Consider the following 19,698-nt stretch of genomic DNA (forward strand, 5'->3'; position numbering starts at 1 on the left):
AGGCATAGTATTAGTGTCTAAGGCAGTTTTAAAAATTTTCATTTTACTATAAAGCTGAGAGGCCTGCTTGAGCGAGTATGAGCTTTGCAAATTGGGGCAACTCAGATTTAATTATTTACTGTGGAGTTCTGGGCAGAGATTCCGTGTGGCTCTGCTTTTCCTTGGAAATCATCTTAATTTTTCACTTATTCTCTTTCATGCATGTACATTTCTCAGTTTTAAATAATTTACATGGCTCCCTTTTTACAAACTTTGGAAAGGATTTCAGATTTAATATATGGAAATGCATCAGAGAAAGAGAGCTTTAGCTTCTGTTCTATAGGATTACTCTGTAGCTTGTAAGGAATACCAAGTAAGTAAGTAAGGGCAGGAGAAGGGACACCAGGCAGGGGCTCATTGCAGTAATTCAGATGAGAGAGGGTGAACGATGTGGGTAGTAGAGGTGAAGACAGTGAGAAGTGATCTGATTCTGCCCGTGTTTGAAGGTAGAGTCGACAGGGCCTGCTGATGGATTCTCTGACTGTGGGTGTAAGAGAAAAAGAGCAGAAGGTGACTTGAACTTCAGCTTGAGCAGCTGAGGCGATGGTGATGTTTTTTCTGAGACAGGGAAGATTGAGGAGGGAGTGTGGTTTGGGGAAACGGGTTGGGTATGATTATTCAGAGATGTCCATTAAACATCCAAGTGGAGATAGTTATTATGTAAACCTGGAGAAGTCCAGACAGGAGATGGGAATTTAGGATTATGTACCTGGTACTTCAAACCTGAGACGAAAGCAGGTGTAGAGAAAGAAGTAGGTCTGGGATCTGAGTCTTGGGGCACATAAACACAGGGAGGGCGTGCGGAAGTTGTCATGGGAGCCGAGGACCAGAAGTTCCCTTGGGTCCCTGGGAGACTTGGAGAAGCTGCACGAAGAAGTGACTAGTTTGGGATGGTGGAAGTGCACTGGAGGGGTGAGAAAAGTCAGTGCAGAGACTGGAGACAAACTGGCATGTGCCCTACAGAAAGACAGAGCAGGGAGAGGCAGAACTACAGCACTCAGACCCCAAAGGGCTTTCACTTTTCAGTTGAAATGAAAAACTAAACCAAATCACCATTCACAATACCTTGACATTTAAGAGAATAATTGTTTTCATTTTCTTCTAGCAAAACCCTTTGTTGCTTTTGATAGTGGCATGGAATCTTTGGTGGAAGCCACAGTGGGAGACCGTGTCAGAATCCCTGTGAAGTACCTCGGTTACCCAGCACCTGAAATCAAATGGTAACTATTGGAAGTAAGGGCAAAGCGTGCTTCCCGTGAGAGCACACCCTTCAGTTGCACTAATTTCTAGAATTTCTCTCCCTCCTACAGGTATAAAAATGGAAGACTCCTTGAGTCCAATCACACAATCAAAGTGGGGCATGCGCTGACGATTATGGAAGTGAGTGAAAAAGACACAGGGAATTACACTATCATCCTCACCAATCCCATTTCAAAGGAGAAGCAGAGCCACATGGTGTCTCTGGTTGTGAATGGTGAGTCCATTCAGTTTTCCCCTCTGCCCAAGATTTATTATGCAGAGTGTGACTGTGTCTTTCTAAACTGTCAACCCACACTCTGTTGCCTCCTGCTGCTCACTCACATTATGGCTGGGCCAGTGTGCAAAACTGAAGGAGGTGGAGTTGAGATGAAACATGGGTCAGTGTGCTCTGGCCTTGCTTCCTTAAGAAGTCATGGACACGAGCAGTTTGGTGGTTAAATGAGAGATTAATGCACTCAGTGGTCTGATACTGTGAAGTAAGAATGCCTGCAGGGCCAGTTTACTCCTGTCTTGGGGAATTGTGCACCTGGTCTGCAGATGGGGAAGACTCTTGAGTTTGGTGCCATGCATCTGTGATGCATGGGCAGACCCCACTCAGAAGGCTTTTTCAGGGTCACACTGACAGCCTGCCTGGAGTCCAGGATCTGACTCTGAGTTTGTAAAAGAAAGACAGTAAGCATTTAATTTAAGGAGGATTTAAAATTTGTTTCCTCACCTTGAAAGATATTAAATATTTGGAGTGGGGGAAAGAAAGGTACTATAGTCAAGTGACTATGGGGGCGTATAAAGTGATGTGAAAGAGTTTCCTTATTGCAGGACTTCTCAGGACCTTTACCAGGCTAATGAACATTACCATTCTCCAGGGGAAAGATGGACTATTCATGATTTAATAAACTTATCTGGCCAGTGCACTTTTTTCCCCTGAGTAAATCCAATAATGTCTCACTCCAAAAACAGTTAGAGAAATGCTTTTCTGTTGTAATTATTTGTGTTCCCTACTGACATGCCACATTAAAACTTTAAGATGCTCTCATGACGTTAAGGCACTTCCCCACATGTCCTGATACTCCTCTGTATGTCTGCTGAACTTGGCTTCATTTCTTTGTTCAGGGAGTATTTTACACGTAACAGGTTCTAGAAAGTTGCTTAGAATCAGCCTGGGTATAGGAGAAGGGGAAAAGAGAAAAATGGAAAACTGCAAAGAAGGACAGGAGAAGGAAATGAGCAAGCAAAAGCAAAAGAAAAACGAAGAGCAAATGACTCCCATATTATCAATTTATGAAGTCACGAGACACTTGATTCACCCCAGCATTTACCCTTCTTTTGAAAGTAGAGAGGAAGGTGTAAATCTTTATAGAATGCATCCCTGTGGCCATCAGCCTTGGTTTTCATCCTCTTTCTCTCTGAGACAGGATTTATGTTGACTGTGATAAGGTCATCGTTTTATACTAATGACTTTGGAACTGAAGAAGAATGAAAAGGGAGAAAAGGAGGGAAGGAGGAAGGAAGGAAGAAAAGAAGGAGGGAGGAAGGAGGGGGAGAGAGAGAGCAGGATGCTCTCTAAGGATTTACAACTTCCTTTCTAATGCCCTGATTTATCAGTGCTTGCTTTCAAAAGTGAGAGTGTCTGGATTTGTGCTGGGTTTTGCCTCATATTGACTGGGTGACCTTGGGCAAGTCTTTGAACTTTTCCATTTCATTTTCCTCAGATGTAAAGTGATTAACCAATGTCATGCACACACAACAATGCTTGGTGCATAATAAACATATTTACTGTATTATTCCAACTATTTCCTTCCGTAGCCATGCTCTGATGTCGTAAGATTGGGAAGACAGGGAGAATTATCTCTGAAACACAGATGAGGAAAACTGAGGCATACGATTGTGAATGTTGCAGAAAGTCATGCAGCTTCTTAGTTTTTATTATTCCTAGTTTAGTGTTATTAGTATGAGTACCACCAGAACTCGAAACTTCTGTTTTCAAATTTAGATGTTCTTTGGCAAAGAAAGTGGAGGCAAAAGCAAATGCTTAAAAAAACAGCTTCTGAGGCTGAAATTCTTTACTTTTATTCCCCAAAGATGATTGACAGTTCAAAATTGTTTCTCCCATCTCCAGTCCCACCCCAGATTGGTGAGAAGTCCCTGATTTCTCCCGTGGATTCCTACCAGTACGGCACCACGCAGACACTGACGTGTACGGTCTATGCTGTTCCTCCCCCGCGTCACATCAACTGGTATTGGCAGTTGGAGAGTGAGTGCTCCTACAAGCACAGGTGGGTAGGGCCACATGCCCTTTTTCCTGCCAGTTTGCCTTTCTTATAGCCATGCTATGCCATGCTTCATTCTGCACCAAGGAGACTGTCTCGAAGCAAGGTATCCCTCCAGAGGAACTTGGAATCTCCTTCTGTCTTTTTTTATCTTCAGTTTTAGCAGGTATTTTGGCTTGGGGTATCCCAACATGTGATTAGCTAGCTCTTTTTTCTTGGTCCTGGTACGCACTTCTGCAAATGCGGGTTATTTGCTCCATTCGCTAATTGCCAATCTTTGACTCTTCTTCTGACAGTCAATGGGAGACCACCACCTCACTCTCACTTATCTGAGAAGGTCCGTCTCTCAGAGGAAGTGCGGATGGATGGGAGGCAGTGATAAACCTCGTCCAGCCAGCTCCCAGAGTCTCAGGCCCAGCTTATCAAGTCCCAACACAAATCCAGACATCCTTAAGGAAAAACAACAACAACAACCAACCACCACCACTGAAAGCAGTCCACTTCCTGTTGTTGTTTTTGAAATGACCACTACTAGTTTCTTCCTCAGCTGCTGGCCATTTCCTACACAAAGGCCATGGTCCCAGAAAGAAATGACTTTAAGAAGCCCAATGGCTTCTAAGTTTCCTTACCTTCCTTTGAACTAAATTAGCCTGAATTGTCTTGTCGATCCAATTTATGAATGGAGGTTTGTTCCCAGAATAGCTGCTTCCCTCCTGTATCCTGAATGAACCTACCTAGGACCTTTTCCTTCAATACCGAGGCCTATTTTTAATTGGCGCCAAGTCTTGTAAAGTGGTAGGCTGCTTGGAAAGTTATTTCTAAGAACACAATCACCAAACTCTGACCCTTTTCCTCACTTATACTATTGATTTGAATAAAGAGGTTAAATCATAATGTATCTGTTATCTCTTTTGTGTAGCCAAGCTGCCTTAATGACAAACCAATATACCTGTAAAGAATGGAGAAATGTGGAGGAGTTCCAGGGAGGAAATAGAATTGAAGTCAACAAAAACCAATATGCCGTAATTGAAGGAAAAAATAAAGTGAGTTGGAAGTTCTTTAATTTGAAAATCTCCTTATTTCTCTTTATTGGAAGAACAATATGATAATATGTGAGGCACATTGGAGATTAATAATCCAATAGAGAGATTGATAAAATAATAGCATATTAAGTCAGTTTTAAAATACCATTGACTTTTAGTGCTGCCATTAGCTTACTAATAACTTATCAGAAAAAATTGAAATATGAATGCTATTTAATTTAGGCATCTATTGTAAAGTGATTTCAATTTTATAGCTATGAGAATGAGAAAATGCACCTGTTATATTAAAACACATCATTAACCTAATGATTTCCAAAACACTTTTGTATAATGTGTGAACTACACTCCTGCATAATTATAACTGCGTAAGTTTGAGAGTGGTCAGGGTGGTAGTGTGAATGGAGTGGGCTGGTCTTAGCAATTGTGAGGACTGCTGAGTTTTATTCTGAATACATGTGCACAAACACAGCCTGCATTGTTGATGGCCTGGGAATTGTTTTCCCCGCAGACTGTGAGTACTCTTGTCATCCAAGCTGCGAATGTGTCAGCTCTGTACAAATGTGAAGCCATCAACAAAGCTGGGAGAGGAGAGAGGGTTATCTCCTTCCACGTGACCAGTGAGTACTCCTCTTTGGAGGGTGGGTGGATCACTCACCACTCACCCGGGGCTACTGAGCTTGGAAATTCTCTTGTCCTTGCCATTCATGTGAGAGGGATGGAGGGCAGGAAGAAGACTTGGATCTAGAACTGGTGCTTTTGTTCACAAATTAAAACTCCCCAGGTAGCTCCTGGGCTTTGTGAAGTCAGTTCATACACCTTCACTGGAGAGAAGTTTCACGCGTGCTTTAAACCACAAGCTATGTGTCATACGTGGGTCATGTCTCATGCTCAGCAGAGTCTAACACAGTGTATGGCTTACTGAGGGTCAATAAATATTGGTGGGTTTGCTCTGAACAACTGCTGAAGTTGGGGCTTCTGGAAGCCATAGGAATGACATGGAAACAGTACTGTACAGTGCTTCTGATTTTTGCCTGTATATCCTAGTTTCTTGGATAAACCTTAGTTGACTGTACTGGATAAAATATTTTAGCCTGGGCTAATTAGTTGTAATAAATGTAGCTGTATTGTTGTGGAGTATTGTGTGTTAATAAGCAACTGATTTTTAGAATTCCATGATATATGATTAGATAACTTGCTTTGGATTTTTCTTTTTAAATCTTAAAAGCTGAATTTAGAGCTCCAAGTAGAGATGTGATATATATCTAGGGAGTTAATTTACATTTCCAGATAATAAATTTTGGTACCGGAGTCATTCAGTTTGGTTGTCTCTTTGTAGTAAATTGTCTGAGACTGCTAGAACTTAACTTCTCTTGGTACATCACAGTTTGAGGACAGCAAAAAGCTAGTAGAGTACTCTAACAAGTGAAGTCACAGTTCTCTAACTATGGGCTTTATATTTCAGAGGGTCTTGAAATTACTTTGCAACCTGCCAGCCAGCCCACCGAGCAGGAAAGCATGTCTCTGTGGTGCACTGCAGACAGAACCACATTTGAGAACCTCACGTGGTACAAGCTCCGCCCTCAGGCTATCCCCATGGGAGAGCTGCTCACGCCTGTTTGCAAGAACTTGGATGCTCTTTGGAAACTGAATGCCACCATGTTCTCTAATAGCACAAATGATGTTTTGATCATGGAGTTCCAGAATGTGTCCTTGCAGGACCAAGGAGACTATGTCTGCTCTGCTCAAGACAGGAAGACCAAGAAGAGACAATGTGTGGTCAGACAACTCATAGTCCTAGGTAAAGAGGCAGCTCTGGATCATTGTCCCAAGACAACTGGAATGCCATAAAAATAGTGCTTTCAGGTGCTGTGTGAAGATTATTGTCCTCTAGGAGCTTGTGAAGTAGACTGTATACACTGGGTCACTGAAAGACCTCAAGGCAGAACAAAGCTAGTAATGATGAAGTGACGCATTAAAAAGAGAAGATAATGTAGCTCTTTCTAGCCTTTATGATGGGGTAGCTTGCTAGGGTCTGCATGAGATTTACTTGAACCAGAGAACTTTCTGCATTCACTTATTTGAATCAAGACTTTTGTGGAATACTACTATGAGGCAAGAAAGTGCTATAAGTTGGTTTTGATGGCCAAGATGGACAAGATAGAATGTAGGCAACCATGGGCAGGCACAGCACAGTGAGCTCTCCAAGTCCATGAGGGTAGGAACTGGTCCTGTTTTGCATCCTCCTGGAGCTCTAGTCACAGAATACAGTAGCCTCTGCTAGCTGCTCAATGAGATTCCTGCTGTGTGGACAGTGACAATGGTTTGAGTTTAGACCTAGCGAAGTCCATGGGAGGGCCTCTCCATTCACTGTCAGGCCCTCTGGGGCATCTCACATGGCTCAGGACAGCTCAAGGTCAATAGATGATACTTTTGGTAACCAGAAAGCTTTGTAAATTCCTAGTTGGAGCTGCTCTCTCGGTGAAGCTTACCTGACCTAGTGCTTTGTACAGAAGCTGGGTAGTTATAGCTTTGTTTCTGGGGAAAACTGGGTGAATTTGGAGAATTTCTCTGTGCCATGTCCTTCTATTTTCTCCTTCTTATAGGGTCCCTTTCCAGTGCTTAGAATGAATGTGTTCTCTCTCTCTCTCACTGTTAGGAATGGGAACTTCCCAGGTAAACTAATCTATATGAAAGTTTTAAAGGAATAGTGTCTTGCTCAGAGAGTTGGTGTATTTTAGGAGGCATTTTCAGATAGACAGTTATATATGATTTGCTGGTTTTAAAAATCAGCTGAAAGAAGAAAAGATATTGTGGGATCAGATCATTCCCAGAGTCCTTGAAATTATACCACACACATGACCACATGACCTTGTATTTTCTGTTGGCATTAGTGGCTGTGCTGGTTTCAAGCTAATGGAAGAATTCAGAAAGAGCTCTGAAGGAGGCTCCTGGCTTTGCCCAAGGAAATATGAGCTCCCAGTTAGCTGGTTTGCTTCTCTAAGGATGTCTAAGTCACTGTTCTGAAATCTATTCTTAGAAATAGACTGGATGGAGTCCTGTACATTTGCCCCCATGTCCTGCACTGAGATTATCTTACTTTCTTAAATATTGGAGTGGATTCTTCCAACATGACTCTTTTTGATGTTCATTTGTTTTTTTGAGTGAGGGAGTACCAGGGATTGAACTCAGAGGCACTCAATCACTGAACCACATCCCCACCCCTATTTTGTATTTTATTTAAAGACAGGGTCTCACTGAGTTTTTTAGCACCTCACCATTGCTGAGGCTGACTGTGAACTCACTGTCCTCCTGCCTCAGCCTCCGGAGCTGCTGGGATTACAGGTGTGTGCCACCACACCCGGCTTGTTCATTTATTTTGGACAAGATAGTTCTATAGCACTGTGGATGATTTGCAGGGAAAGGTAAATCTAATTTTTCACACTAGAAAAAATTTTCTACACTAGAAGAATAATCAATCAAAGGAGAAACAAATTCAAATTAAGAACTGGAAATAAATCAAAATAACAGGGAAAAGTTATTTCTCAATAATAACATTGAATGTGAATGGCCTAAACTCATCAACCAAAAGACATAGACTGGCAGATTGGATATGCTTTTGTTGTACATTTAAATGAATACCAATAGACTTTGTGTACTTTAAATCCCTGACTTTCCTCAGGATATTATTCTTTTAGTTTCTGTTTTAGTGGAAATAGCACTGGACTTTTTAGGTTTACCAGGTCGTGTTATTACTTCAATTGTTTTCTTAGTTATAGAGACTAGAACAAGTTGTTCAAACCACTGAACTGTAGTTATTTCTTCTAAAAATAAGGCTACCCGTCCTGACCTGCTCATTCAAAAGACAGGTATTATAAACAAATATAGTTAGTTTATACCTTAGTATATATTATAGTTATAAACTATATATAGTTTGTATATAGTTACAAATAGTATAAGCAAATTTTGTAAAAATTACCAAATATTAGGCATTCATTGTGGAATTACACTGAAGTCTGGTAATTTCCAAGAGAAAACACTGCAGCATTCTAGGGTATCATTGGCTAGAAATTTTATGAGAGCAGAGTTTCACATGGGGGAAATCTCAAAACATGCCCCTGAGCCTTTATTGTGTGCTCTCCAGGAAGAATCACTAATGTGACTCTTCAGAGACATGCAGTGATCTGTCTGAACACTTTTATTTGACTTTATTTTTATTTTATTTGACTTTACTCAGTGACCAGCAGGGCTGTCATCAACTTCTTTGTGTTTTCAGCTTGGTAAATCAACAGGTTGCTGTTCAGCAGTTCATTGATACTAAAACCATTCCCAAAGTTACGACTGCAGGTTCTCTGATTTTATTTTTATGTGCACAGAGCGCATGGCACCCATGATCACAGGAATCCTTGAGAATCAGACAACGAGTATTGGTGAAACCATCGAAGTGGCCTGCACAGCATCTGGGAACCCTCCTCCACAGATAACGTGGTTTAAAGATAACGAGACCCTCGTAGAAGACTCAGGTGAACAGAACTTGTCTATTTCTTTGGTTGTAGAAATGTGCAGGAATGTTATCCAAGACCCACATTATATCTTGATTTAAGTTAGACAAAAAGGCAGAGTTAGTGTACGTCGTTCTGCTCATTTTAGAGTCATGGAAGCAGAGTACTGATGAATTCTCATGGAAGCCTCATGGGACATGGGTCAGCGGTGGTTCCTGTGGGAATCTTCAGAGTTAGAGAAGAGCCCAAGATGAAGGGCAGCATTTATATTTTTAAAATTTCTTACTGAAAAGCTCCATAGATCACACCATCAGAAGTAAGAATAACTATTTCTGTCCTCTCTTAGGCATTGTGTTGAAAGATGGGAACCGGAACCTGACTATTCGCAGAGTGAGGAAGGAGGACGAAGGCCTCTACACCTGCCAGGCCTGCAATATGCTTGGATGTATGAAAGGGGAGATGTTTTTCATCATAGAAGGTCAGTGTGGGGTCATGGACTCATTACCGGGTTTTGAAGATTGTATCTCTTATCCAAAATGCTTGGAACTAGAAGTGTTTCAGATTTTGGATTTTTTTCAGATTCTGGAATATTTGCATATATATTAGATCTTGGATGAGACCCAAGTCTGAAATCAAAATTCATTTCTGTTTCATGGAAACTTCATATAATACATAAGCTGAAGGCAATTTTATACAATCTATTTAATGTGCCTGTGTTTTGACTGAGACCCATCACATGAGATTGGGTGTGGAATTTTCCTTTCTTAGTGTCATGTCAATGCTCAGAAAGTTTCAGATTTTGGAGAATTTTGGAGTTTGGAGTTTTGGGTTAAGGATGGTCAACCTGTACTTTATAAATTTTTGTCAATAACCATATATCCTTTTAACAGAAAACATAATGTTTTTTTGAATTCTGCTTGTATCACATTTCCTGTCTGTGCAGATCTCATTGTGGAAAAAGTCTTAGCCAGGCAGGGTTAATGCATGGAAATGATACCTCTGCATTTATTTGGAAAAACATTAGAATTGCTGTTTAATCCTGAAGATCAATGCCGTCCAATGAGTTTCAAGGGTGCAGAGTTTTCATTAGACTAAGGATAGTCAAGATTCACTTGCAAACAATAGACCTTTGCTTTTCTGAAATGGAAAATTTTGGTTCTCATGTAAATCTGAATGGAAACCTGGGAGTGATGTGACATCTGGCATTTTCTCAGATAGGGAAAGCAATTTGTGACAGAATACTTTCTCTTAAGACGTGTATTCCTGTGTCTTTTTGGAACCCACTGGGGGAACATGAAACCATACTGTGTATGGGATGAAGAAATGGTGCCCAAGTGCAGAAGAGCAGGGTGGTGGTAGAAGAGGGACTAAGGGGTTTCTACGAACTCATCCTAACTTGTCTCTTGGTTTCCCTTTAATCTGTCATATCCAAGTTATTGCATCTAGACATATTGACATATTTTCAAATCTGTAGGTTTATTACTATTTCATAAACTGCACTTGTAAGTAAAGGATGTGGTGGCTTTGCTTCTTTCAAAGGAACTCATGTTCAAGGGTGAATCTTAGGGAGGCTCTTCCATGCTCTGCCTCCCTCTATCAGCTGTCTGCTTCTGGTTACTGATGCCTAAGAGGGACTATTGGGATAGAGATTACAGGGACTTCTTACCTGCAGAGAATGCCAAGAAAAGGAGAGGTCAATGTTTGATTCCCCTGGTAGGTTCCCAAATGTTCACATAGGAATACTGATACACATACTGCTACAGACAATCGAAATCTTTGAACTCTCTGCTCTCCCTGTAGAGATGAATCTTAACTCTCTCTCTCTATAAATGCAGAGTCACTTCCTTAGGACCACTAAGGAGAAGCAAAACCTACTCCCAGACACTTGGAATCGTGTCCTGTTAACTCTTATTTTGCCAACTAATTAATTGCGTGTCTCCTGTCTTCTGGAAGCTACGGGCCTTTCCCACAGCTTGTGGCCTGATTTGAGCCACATGGCACTCTTCCAATGGGAGACCCCATGATGAGCACTTCTTCATCATCGCTTGTAGTCCAGGGCCTCCTTCTCATTGATTTCTCCCACTGGGAGCTGTCCTCGGGAGCCCAGAACACCTGCCACTTTCCTGTCCACCTTGAGCTTCTCCTCTTCTCTTTCCGTTCATGAGTGGTTTTAAACTCCTGTTCCTAGGTCACGCATGATTGCTCATCTCAGTGCTGCCTTTTCCTCACTCAGGACCCTGCTATGTGGGGGCAGGGGAGTGTAATGGTCAGCTCATGTTGGACAGACCTAGTTTAAGTATTGACTGACTCACTCACTACCTGTGTGCATCCAATCAAGTAGCATAACCTCTCTGATCTTTTCTTTTTTCTTCTGGAACTTGCAGGTTGCTGAGAGAATTAAGTGGGACAGCATATTTAAAGTGCAGAGTAGGCGTATGGTCACAAGTAGCTCTCTGGTTAAAGGACTTGATTTATTTCCTATGCGGTTTCTTAAACAATCCTTTTTCAAACTCCACACATATCAAAACATTGACTGTCAGAATAAAACCAGACTTTGCTATCCCCCAACAGAAGTACCTTTCTTCTTTTTAGAATGTCGTCTGTTTTCTTCTCATCAAATAATACTTTCTCCAACCATATGCTATGTGCGTCTTTAAAGACATTTATACTTCTATCCTTCATTACTTTAGAATTTTATCCCTGGAAGTTTTCATGAGCAACATTTTTTAAGCTTTAAATTTTCCACAGAATGCTCTAGACTCCATGCAACTTCAGGGTGCATGGTTATTTCTAAGATTCTTTAGAGTGGATAAGCTTGAGATCTTGTCTTTTATTACTGAACCTGCCTCCAGCTGTGATGCTCATTCAATTGTATCTTCCAGGTGCTCAGGAAAAGACCAACTTGGAAGTCATCATCTTAGTAGGCACCGCAGTGATTGCCATGTTCTTCTGGCTACTTCTTGTCATTGTTCTACGGACCGTTAAGCGGGTAACAAAATAATTTCCCTTCTGTCCCATGCATGTTGGTTTTCATGATTAATGAAAGCTGACTGGGCTTCTTTGAGTTGTTTCTTCCCATTGTTATTGGCTCAATGGGCACATTTTTATTTCAATACAATAACATTCTTGCCCATTTTCTTTGGCTAGACCATTGGGCATTAATTGATAGAAGCCACTAGAGGAGAAAAGGGTTTGGACCGTCTAGTGTAATTAAGATTTAAAAACTTAATTCTGCCCTCATTTTGGGAGAGGAGGGGACACTGGAAGCAGTCTGATAATAGGACGACTCTCAGACTCCAAGAGTTTTATTGGACAATGAGACATCAGGAATGAGGCTCCTATTAAAAAACAACAATAAGTACACAAAACAAGGACCAAACAACAGAGTGTGTGTGTGTGTGTGACTGGAAGGATTGATGCTTTCCAGGCCAATGGAGGGGAACTGAAGACGGGCTACTTGTCCATTGTCATGGATCCAGATGAACTGCCCCTGGACGAACACTGTGAACGCCTGCCATACGATGCCAGCAAATGGGAGTTCCCTAGAGACCGGCTGAAATTAGGTGCCTTTTCAGTTGATATTAGTTTGATATTGGGTTTACCAAGCCATCTTTTCCTCCCTTAGAATGATGACAAACCTAGGCTATTTAAATGTAATCTAGTTCCAAAATACTAATTCCACCTCTTGAACTGGGTAATCATCCCTTTAGCCTCATAGAGGGAGGGTCCCTGTATAATCACCCAAAGCAGGTCATTTGGAGAGTAATAGTCTTAAATGTTTAATCCAGGACAAAGGAGTGAACTGTGTTGTCTGTATTAAGCTGGGATGTATGATCACACTATCCAGTTGGAATCTTTGCATATAGAGTTAGTGTTGTGATAATCCAAGTCCATTTTGTCATTGCCATTGTTGTTTTAGGTAAACCTCTTGGTCGTGGTGCTTTTGGCCAAGTGATTGAGGCTGATGCCTTTGGAATTGACAAGACAGCAACGTGTAAGACTGTGGCTGTCAAAATGTTGAAAGGTAAATGCAAAATTATATGGTGATGTATCTTTGGTGTCCTGTCATCCCATGTATCAGTGGCTCTGTGGACCCGCTAGCAAGCACGCAGCCAGTGTCTATAACGCCTTCATGTAAACTGGAAAAAGTTTCCCTCTTTGTAACCTCATTCCAGAGTGCATGGCCTAGCAAGCAAAGTTGGGAATGGATTTACCCACCATGCCTGCGCTTCTGTGCAAGGCTCTGCTTGCACAATTGTACTGATGGTTCTGGTTATGAGGAAAAAAATCCGTTTATATTAAAAAATTTTAATATGTTGTGGTGTAAGGTAAAATTATAGACCCTCTGAAACATGGAAAGGAATTTGATGTCAGTAAAAATAGTAGAATGCAAAAACCACATATTCTCTAGTATTGAAAATATGTAAAAGAACTTCACACATAAAACGTAATGTGCAAAATAAGAATGGTTATGCAAAGGAATAAAGGATTATAGGTTGTTCTTTTAAAATCAAAAGCTTTGTAAGGAATTGTTAGTCCTAATAGTAATGGAATTCTGGCTTGCCATTTTGATTTGGGGAGGGAATGCTTATGAAGTCTTATGCTCCAACTGTGACGTGCTTTCATTAATGAGGATGGTGCTACTTACTCTGTCAGAAGGTGCCATTTCTCTCTTATGCCTTTTCTCTCTAGTGGCGAGAGAGGTATATAGTTTTTGAGATGGCTTGCCAGGCTCTGAGGTGCAGACCATGCCTGTGAATTAAAGGGACGTGCAGCTGTCCGTCCAGGATCAAATGCTTAGTCTTAGCTCCATCAGCTTCATGTGCCAACTGGTCTTACCAGCTGGCCCTTGTTAAGTGGCCTATTGGCACAGGCTGGCTGGAACTTCAGAATACACAAGGGGAATATTTAATGCATGGCACCAGAATGATCAGGTCTTAAGAAGCATAGTAAACCTGGAATATCAAAATCTGGTTTTGTACAATTAAAGAATCTGGGCATGATTTTGCTGCAGGCAGTTTCTCTACTTCACAGAAAAATTTCACAATATCAAACATTCTGGGCTCACTTTAAAGTAAGAAATTGATTTCAAATTAGAAAATAGAATTTACACTTGATTTTTCAGAAAAATATTCCTAGTCTCTAAATTAGGTTACAATTATATTACCCAGAGGGGGTAAGTTGCACAGTCGTGTGCTCTGGGGAGGGAGCATCAGTTATCCCCAGGTATTACCCACATGGATAATTTTCCTTTTTATCCTGAATTTGTAGAAGGAGCAACACATAGTGAACACCGAGCTCTTATGTCTGAACTCAAGATCCTCATTCATATTGGCCACCATCTCAATGTGGTCAACCTTCTAGGTGCCTGTACCAAGCCAGGAGGTGAGTAGCGAAGGGTAGCTCTGGTTGCTTGATTTTGACACATGCTTCTCTGCTAGCATTTGAGGGAAATGATCACTGCCCACAGCCCTGATTTCCTTAATCTAGAGTACTTTGCAGATTCCTAGATGTACTTACATTTCACAAAAATTTCATGAGCACTATAATTAAAATATTCTAAAACTTCCTGTGCATTAAGGAATGTCCCATCACTATGATATAGTTAGTGCTTCTTGTGTACAGGTGTTCAGATAAGAAAAATAAACTCCTCCCAGAAGAGGTCACCTCTGGGCTTACATCCAAAAGGAAAAGGACAGGGTTTCATTGGAAATTTCGATTAATCTCTGTGCAGTTGATTTTTGGGAAAAGAAAATCTACAGCCTCAGAGGGATGGGACCAGCTGATTTCTGTAATTCTGTCCCAAGGAAAGGTTGTATGAAGGCTTCTTCTCTTGGGCTTATCAATATATTAAGAACTTAGGGAGAAGTAAGTGGAAATGGGTCTTCCTTTCCTGACATGCTGTGCCGTCTGCAGGGCCCCTCATGGTGATTGTGGAATTCTGCAAGTTTGGAAACCTGTCAACCTACTTACGAGGCAAGAGAAATGAATTTGTCCCTTACAAGGTACGTTGTTTCCTGACTCAACTTTGCCTTGTGGTAAAATGAAGGAAAACTCAACGTGGTACAGGTCAGGATTTTAGTTGAATTTCTGTGACGAGCTTGTGAGGAATCTCCTCACATGACCTCTTCCTTGTTGTAACATCCGCTCACATGTGACTTGAATCCTTGACCCAGTACAGAGGGTGCCACAGTTGGGAGAAGGCAGTTTGATTAACAAAAGGGAAGGGTGGAAGGAAGACAGCTCTGGGTTATACTCTCCCTGTATTTGGCCCTGTGAAGTTCATTCCCTCTGTCAAGGGCACACCAGGTTTGGAAATGTATCTGGGTGCAACTTGAAAGAGGTATTTATCTCTTTGAGCTAAAGAAGCAGCTTGGTTTTATGGAAGAAACCCTATTATATACAAAATATGCCCCAAATTTCTGCCCAGCAATAGCATAATCCTAAAATTGATGTTTGTCTTGTCTGCTTTTATAGAGTTTCAGTTGTTTCTACAGTTTTTTACATTTTAGGGACCTATTTTGTATTCCAAGAATTTGTTTTCTTCATTTGTTTCTTTATAGACCAAAGGGGCACGGTTCCGTCAAGGGAAAGACTATGTTGGGGAAATCTCTGTGGATCTGAAGCGCCGCTTGGACAGCATCACCAGTAGCCAGAGCTCAGCCAGTTCTGGGTTTGTTGAGGAGAGGTCCCTCAGTGATGTGGAGGGAGAAGAAGGTACATGTCTTTGCTAGCTCCAAGCCTGACCCCTGCTCTCATAGGATCAGAAAAGGTGGCAGGTGTTACTAGGACTTTGGTTATGGCAAAAGGTTCATGTTGGAAAGAGATCTGATTTCCTAGGCAGCTTCTATTCAGTCTCTTCAAATTTGAAGCGTGAAAGCCCTAAATAAATACTGGGCTATGTACAGTGGCAAAACAGGGCCATGCTGAGAAATCTGGGTGGCCCAAGTAAGTACTTGCTAGCAATCAGACCCAATATTGTTAAAATCCTGGATCAGCCTTTCTTGGCAGGAAGTCTCAGTAGGAAGGAGTAAGGGGCTCCCTGGGGCCTGAGTGGCCTCCCCATTGCTTTAAAAGATTAGCCCCACGTTGCACACTTCATGAGCAACTTGGAAACCCTTTAATCCATCCTATGCGATTTTCCCGAAAGCAGTTTAGGAGCCAGTTTTTGTGTCTGCGCCACCCCGAGTGGCTTTTCACGTCTTGTTCCAGCCATTCTTCCTCAATGGATTCTTAGTAAATATTCAGATATGTTCCCAGTGATATTTTAGTGCTCTTTGTGGGTGGAGCTGTGGCCTCAGCCTTATCTCCAGGACTTCAGTCAGCTCCAGAACAAACTGTGTATATGCTTTCCTCAGAAGGAGCAGAGACAGCCCCATGGATGTAGACATGGGACTTCCTGATGTCTGGTCCTCTTAAGGTGTGGGTTTAAAAGAAGCCAGTCACAAAACAGTGGAATAGATTCACTTCCATTTTCTTTGACATACGTCTACAGGTAGAACTTAAATCTAACTTATTCCCCTTAGAAGCTGAGCAGGCAGTATGAGTTCAGACCTTGGGCTAGAAGAGAGTGGGGAGATTGTCTTGACCTCATCTAATGTGGGCTCACAACCAAGCCCTGCTCTCTGTCTGTCACAAAATGGTGGCCAATGAGCTGGAAACCTCAGGGGATTAAGGTAGGGTGTTGAGGTAGAAGGGGTGTTGGCTTGGAATTTTGTCTCCATTTCTTCATTAGGAAAACAAAGGGGTCTCACTAATTGTCCTTGAAGAGCCCCTTAGCCTTAAGTATAAAAGTCATTGAGGAAAAGGTTATAGCCTTTTTAATACTTACGAGGTTAGAGGTTATTATTACAACTAAGATTGTGTTTACTCTGGTATTTGTGTCCAGGAAAGAGGTCATAAGTCTTATCTTATCTGACCAAAGTTAGAAGATCATTTTGAAACCCCATTAATGTCCCAGTGTTTATTTGTATCAGTTGTACCAATTTACGTAAATTCATCTTTCTGTCATGCTCCTGTTATCTCTCATTTGTATCCTTGGAGGAAAAAACATCCTCACAGGGGAGATTTAGTGTATTGACAGCACTTTTTAAGTGTGAAAGTGAGAGAAGTAAGTCTGTTTCTGGCATTTTAAATTATTCATCGTAGATTATAGTTTGACCTTTGGTCTTTGTCCCAGGACAAAACCTGGAAAGAAAAAAAAAAATTTGATGACCCTGAATATTGTTATTTTATTTTTAGAGTTTTTGATATGAAACTATTGTTTAGCCCTCTGGGTAGATGAAAAAAGCAATTGCTTAAAACAGCAAATTTGAGAAGGTCCTTTTTTGCTCCCTGTTCTCTAGGCCAATTTTACCTCTATTCTACTTCCTGTATTTACTAGTTCAATTTGACTAAAATGGAAAAACCAATACTTTCCCTAAGGGTATGATGAAGGTTAATAATACTGGGATTTAGCAAATTGACAGATGATAGAAGTATTTTCTCTCTGCTTCTATTCTCTGAAATTTACCTCCCAAGTCTTAAAAAGATCATTTACTCTAGCAGATTTAGAAACAAAATGTACTGACTGGTGGGAATCCTCACTTCTGTCCTTCTGCCTCTTCTGGCAGCTTCTGAAGATCTGTACAAGGACTTTCTGACCTTGGAGCATCTCATCTGCTACAGCTTCCAAGTGGCTAAGGGCATGGAGTTCTTGGCATCACGGAAGGTAAGATGGATCCAGGGCAGGAGACTTCTCCCTTCAGATCACAGGCGCGCAAAGAAGGTGTCTACAACCAGTCACTGTGTCTGTTTGGGACAGAAATTCCTACATCACTTGAAGGATTCATAAAAGACCTCTGCTGGGGAAGCTCTTTTTCTGTTAATAAGGGTTGGCTAGAGATTTCACGAAATTAATTCATGAAGTACTTGCTGAGCATGTACTAGATGCCAGGCAGTCTTCTAAGCACCACTGTGGTGTACCAACCAGCAAAGTGCGTCATGGAGTTTCCTTTCTAGTGGATGAAACCAACCATAGCGATATTCATAAATTACGTAGCAGGTTGGAGTATTGGTTGTTGGGGGAAGGAAGCAGGAAGGACCCACAGTGTATACAGGAGAGGTATGTTTGTGTGTGTTTCTATGTGTTTGTATTTTGATTTTAAACAAGGTGGAAGAGGAGGGCTTTACTAAGAATGTGACATTTAAGCAATGACCTAGATGAAGTGAGGAGCTGGGCCTTGCAGATATCTCGGTATAAGACAGTCTATTTTTAGTTTATTTTACATTCATCACCATCTACCAAGAAGTATTTGTAGTAGTATAATTAGAAACCAGGAAGGACGGGCTTCAGATGAAAGCGATTAAAAGAGCTAAAATTAGAAAAGTAGGGCAAACAAAGGCTTAGGTGGGGACGTGACAAGTTACAAATATTCCAGAGGTTGTAAACACAGGGTGAGGAGAGGGAAGTTGGCGGAAGTCACCACCAACCCTGGAAAGGGTCAGATGTCTAGTTCCCCATTCGATGGGAAAATTTTTTAAAAATTCTAATTAATGTTCAGGAAAAGCTGTCTGTTGACAAAATGTATGTGCTCTGCTCTTACCAGGGAAGGAAAGACTTAAGTATTTTGTTTTCCAAATTACATTGAAATTCCTAACCCATTTTCTCCACTGAGGGTTAAAGCTCAATCACAGTATCTAAAGCTTCAGGATCTCAGATGTCTCTGATGGGGAGCTCTGGTGTCCTCTCTCACAGGGGCAAGGGAGAAAACCAGGGCCTTTCAGGGTGTTCCCAGAGATGGCCTTTTTCATTTATTGCAGATTATGATTTATTATTATTAATGTTATTATTGTTATTTAAGGCCGAAGCTCACCATTTAGTCAGGCTTCCTTTTGGCAACTAGGAAGGGAATGGGATTGGGAGATGTGGGAGTGAGAGGCCTTTGACTTCTCTTGAATCTACCAGATGATTTCTTGATTACTACCTGGTTGCTGCCCTTAAAAAAGGAAGTTCTTTGTGACTGGGTAATATTCCATTGTGTATACATAGCACATTTTTTTTTTTTTTTTATCAGTTCAGCTGTTGAAGGGCACTTAGGTTGATTTCATAGCTTCGCTATTGCAAATTGAGCTGCTATAAACATCAATGTGGCTGTGTCACTGTTGTATGCTGATTTTAAGTCCTTTGGGTATAAACTGAGGAGTGGGATAACTGAGTCAAATGGTGGTTCCATTCCAAGCTTTCTGAGGAATCTCCATACTGCTTTCCATGGTGGTTGTACCAACTTGCAGGAGAATTTCATCCCCTAAAACCGGTACCTGAATGTTCTCTCTGATATGTGGATGCTAACCCACAATAAGGAAAGGTGGGGAGGGGAAGATTAGAAGTTCAGTGGATTAGACAAAGGGGAATGAAGTGAAAGGAGCGAGGTTGGGAATAAGAAAGACAGTAAAATTAATTGGACATAACTTTCTTATGTTCATATATGAATATACCACCAGTGAAACTCCACATCATGTACAGCTACAAGAAAGGGATTCTAATTAGAGTAAGTTATACTCCATGTATGTATAATATGTCAAAATACACTCTACTATTACATATATCTA

At 41.2% G+C, this 19,698-nt stretch overlaps 1 protein-coding gene across 2 annotated transcripts in view; it reads left to right on the forward strand.

Annotated features, from left to right (window-relative positions):
* The window catches only part of KDR (kinase insert domain receptor), a gene marked incomplete at its 3' end in the record, with an annotated part of 44,367 nt that overhangs the window by 12,164 nt on the left and 12,505 nt on the right, over positions 1 to 19,698 (forward strand). For both annotated transcript variants that reach the window (XM_079153739.1, XM_079153738.1), the window contains exons 8-22: positions 1,145 to 1,259; positions 1,350 to 1,513; positions 3,416 to 3,572; positions 4,486 to 4,609; positions 5,118 to 5,226; positions 6,072 to 6,407; positions 8,983 to 9,129; positions 9,455 to 9,586; positions 11,991 to 12,097; positions 12,536 to 12,671; positions 13,028 to 13,132; positions 14,380 to 14,493; positions 15,025 to 15,113; positions 15,672 to 15,825; positions 17,721 to 17,818. In XM_079153739.1, coding sequence (XP_079009865.1) covers positions 1,145 to 1,259; positions 1,350 to 1,513; positions 3,416 to 3,572; positions 4,486 to 4,609; positions 5,118 to 5,226; positions 6,072 to 6,407; positions 8,983 to 9,129; positions 9,455 to 9,586; positions 11,991 to 12,097; positions 12,536 to 12,671; positions 13,028 to 13,132; positions 14,380 to 14,493; positions 15,025 to 15,113; positions 15,672 to 15,825; positions 17,721 to 17,818 — 2,087 coding nt within the window. The remainder of the gene's footprint in view (positions 1 to 1,144; positions 1,260 to 1,349; positions 1,514 to 3,415; positions 3,573 to 4,485; positions 4,610 to 5,117; positions 5,227 to 6,071; positions 6,408 to 8,982; positions 9,130 to 9,454; positions 9,587 to 11,990; positions 12,098 to 12,535; positions 12,672 to 13,027; positions 13,133 to 14,379; positions 14,494 to 15,024; positions 15,114 to 15,671; positions 15,826 to 17,720; positions 17,819 to 19,698) is intronic.

This window comes from Sciurus vulgaris, assembly GCF_902686455.1.
Source record: "Sciurus vulgaris genome assembly, chromosome: 9".
NCBI lineage: Eukaryota > Metazoa > Chordata > Mammalia > Rodentia > Sciuridae > Sciurus > Sciurus vulgaris.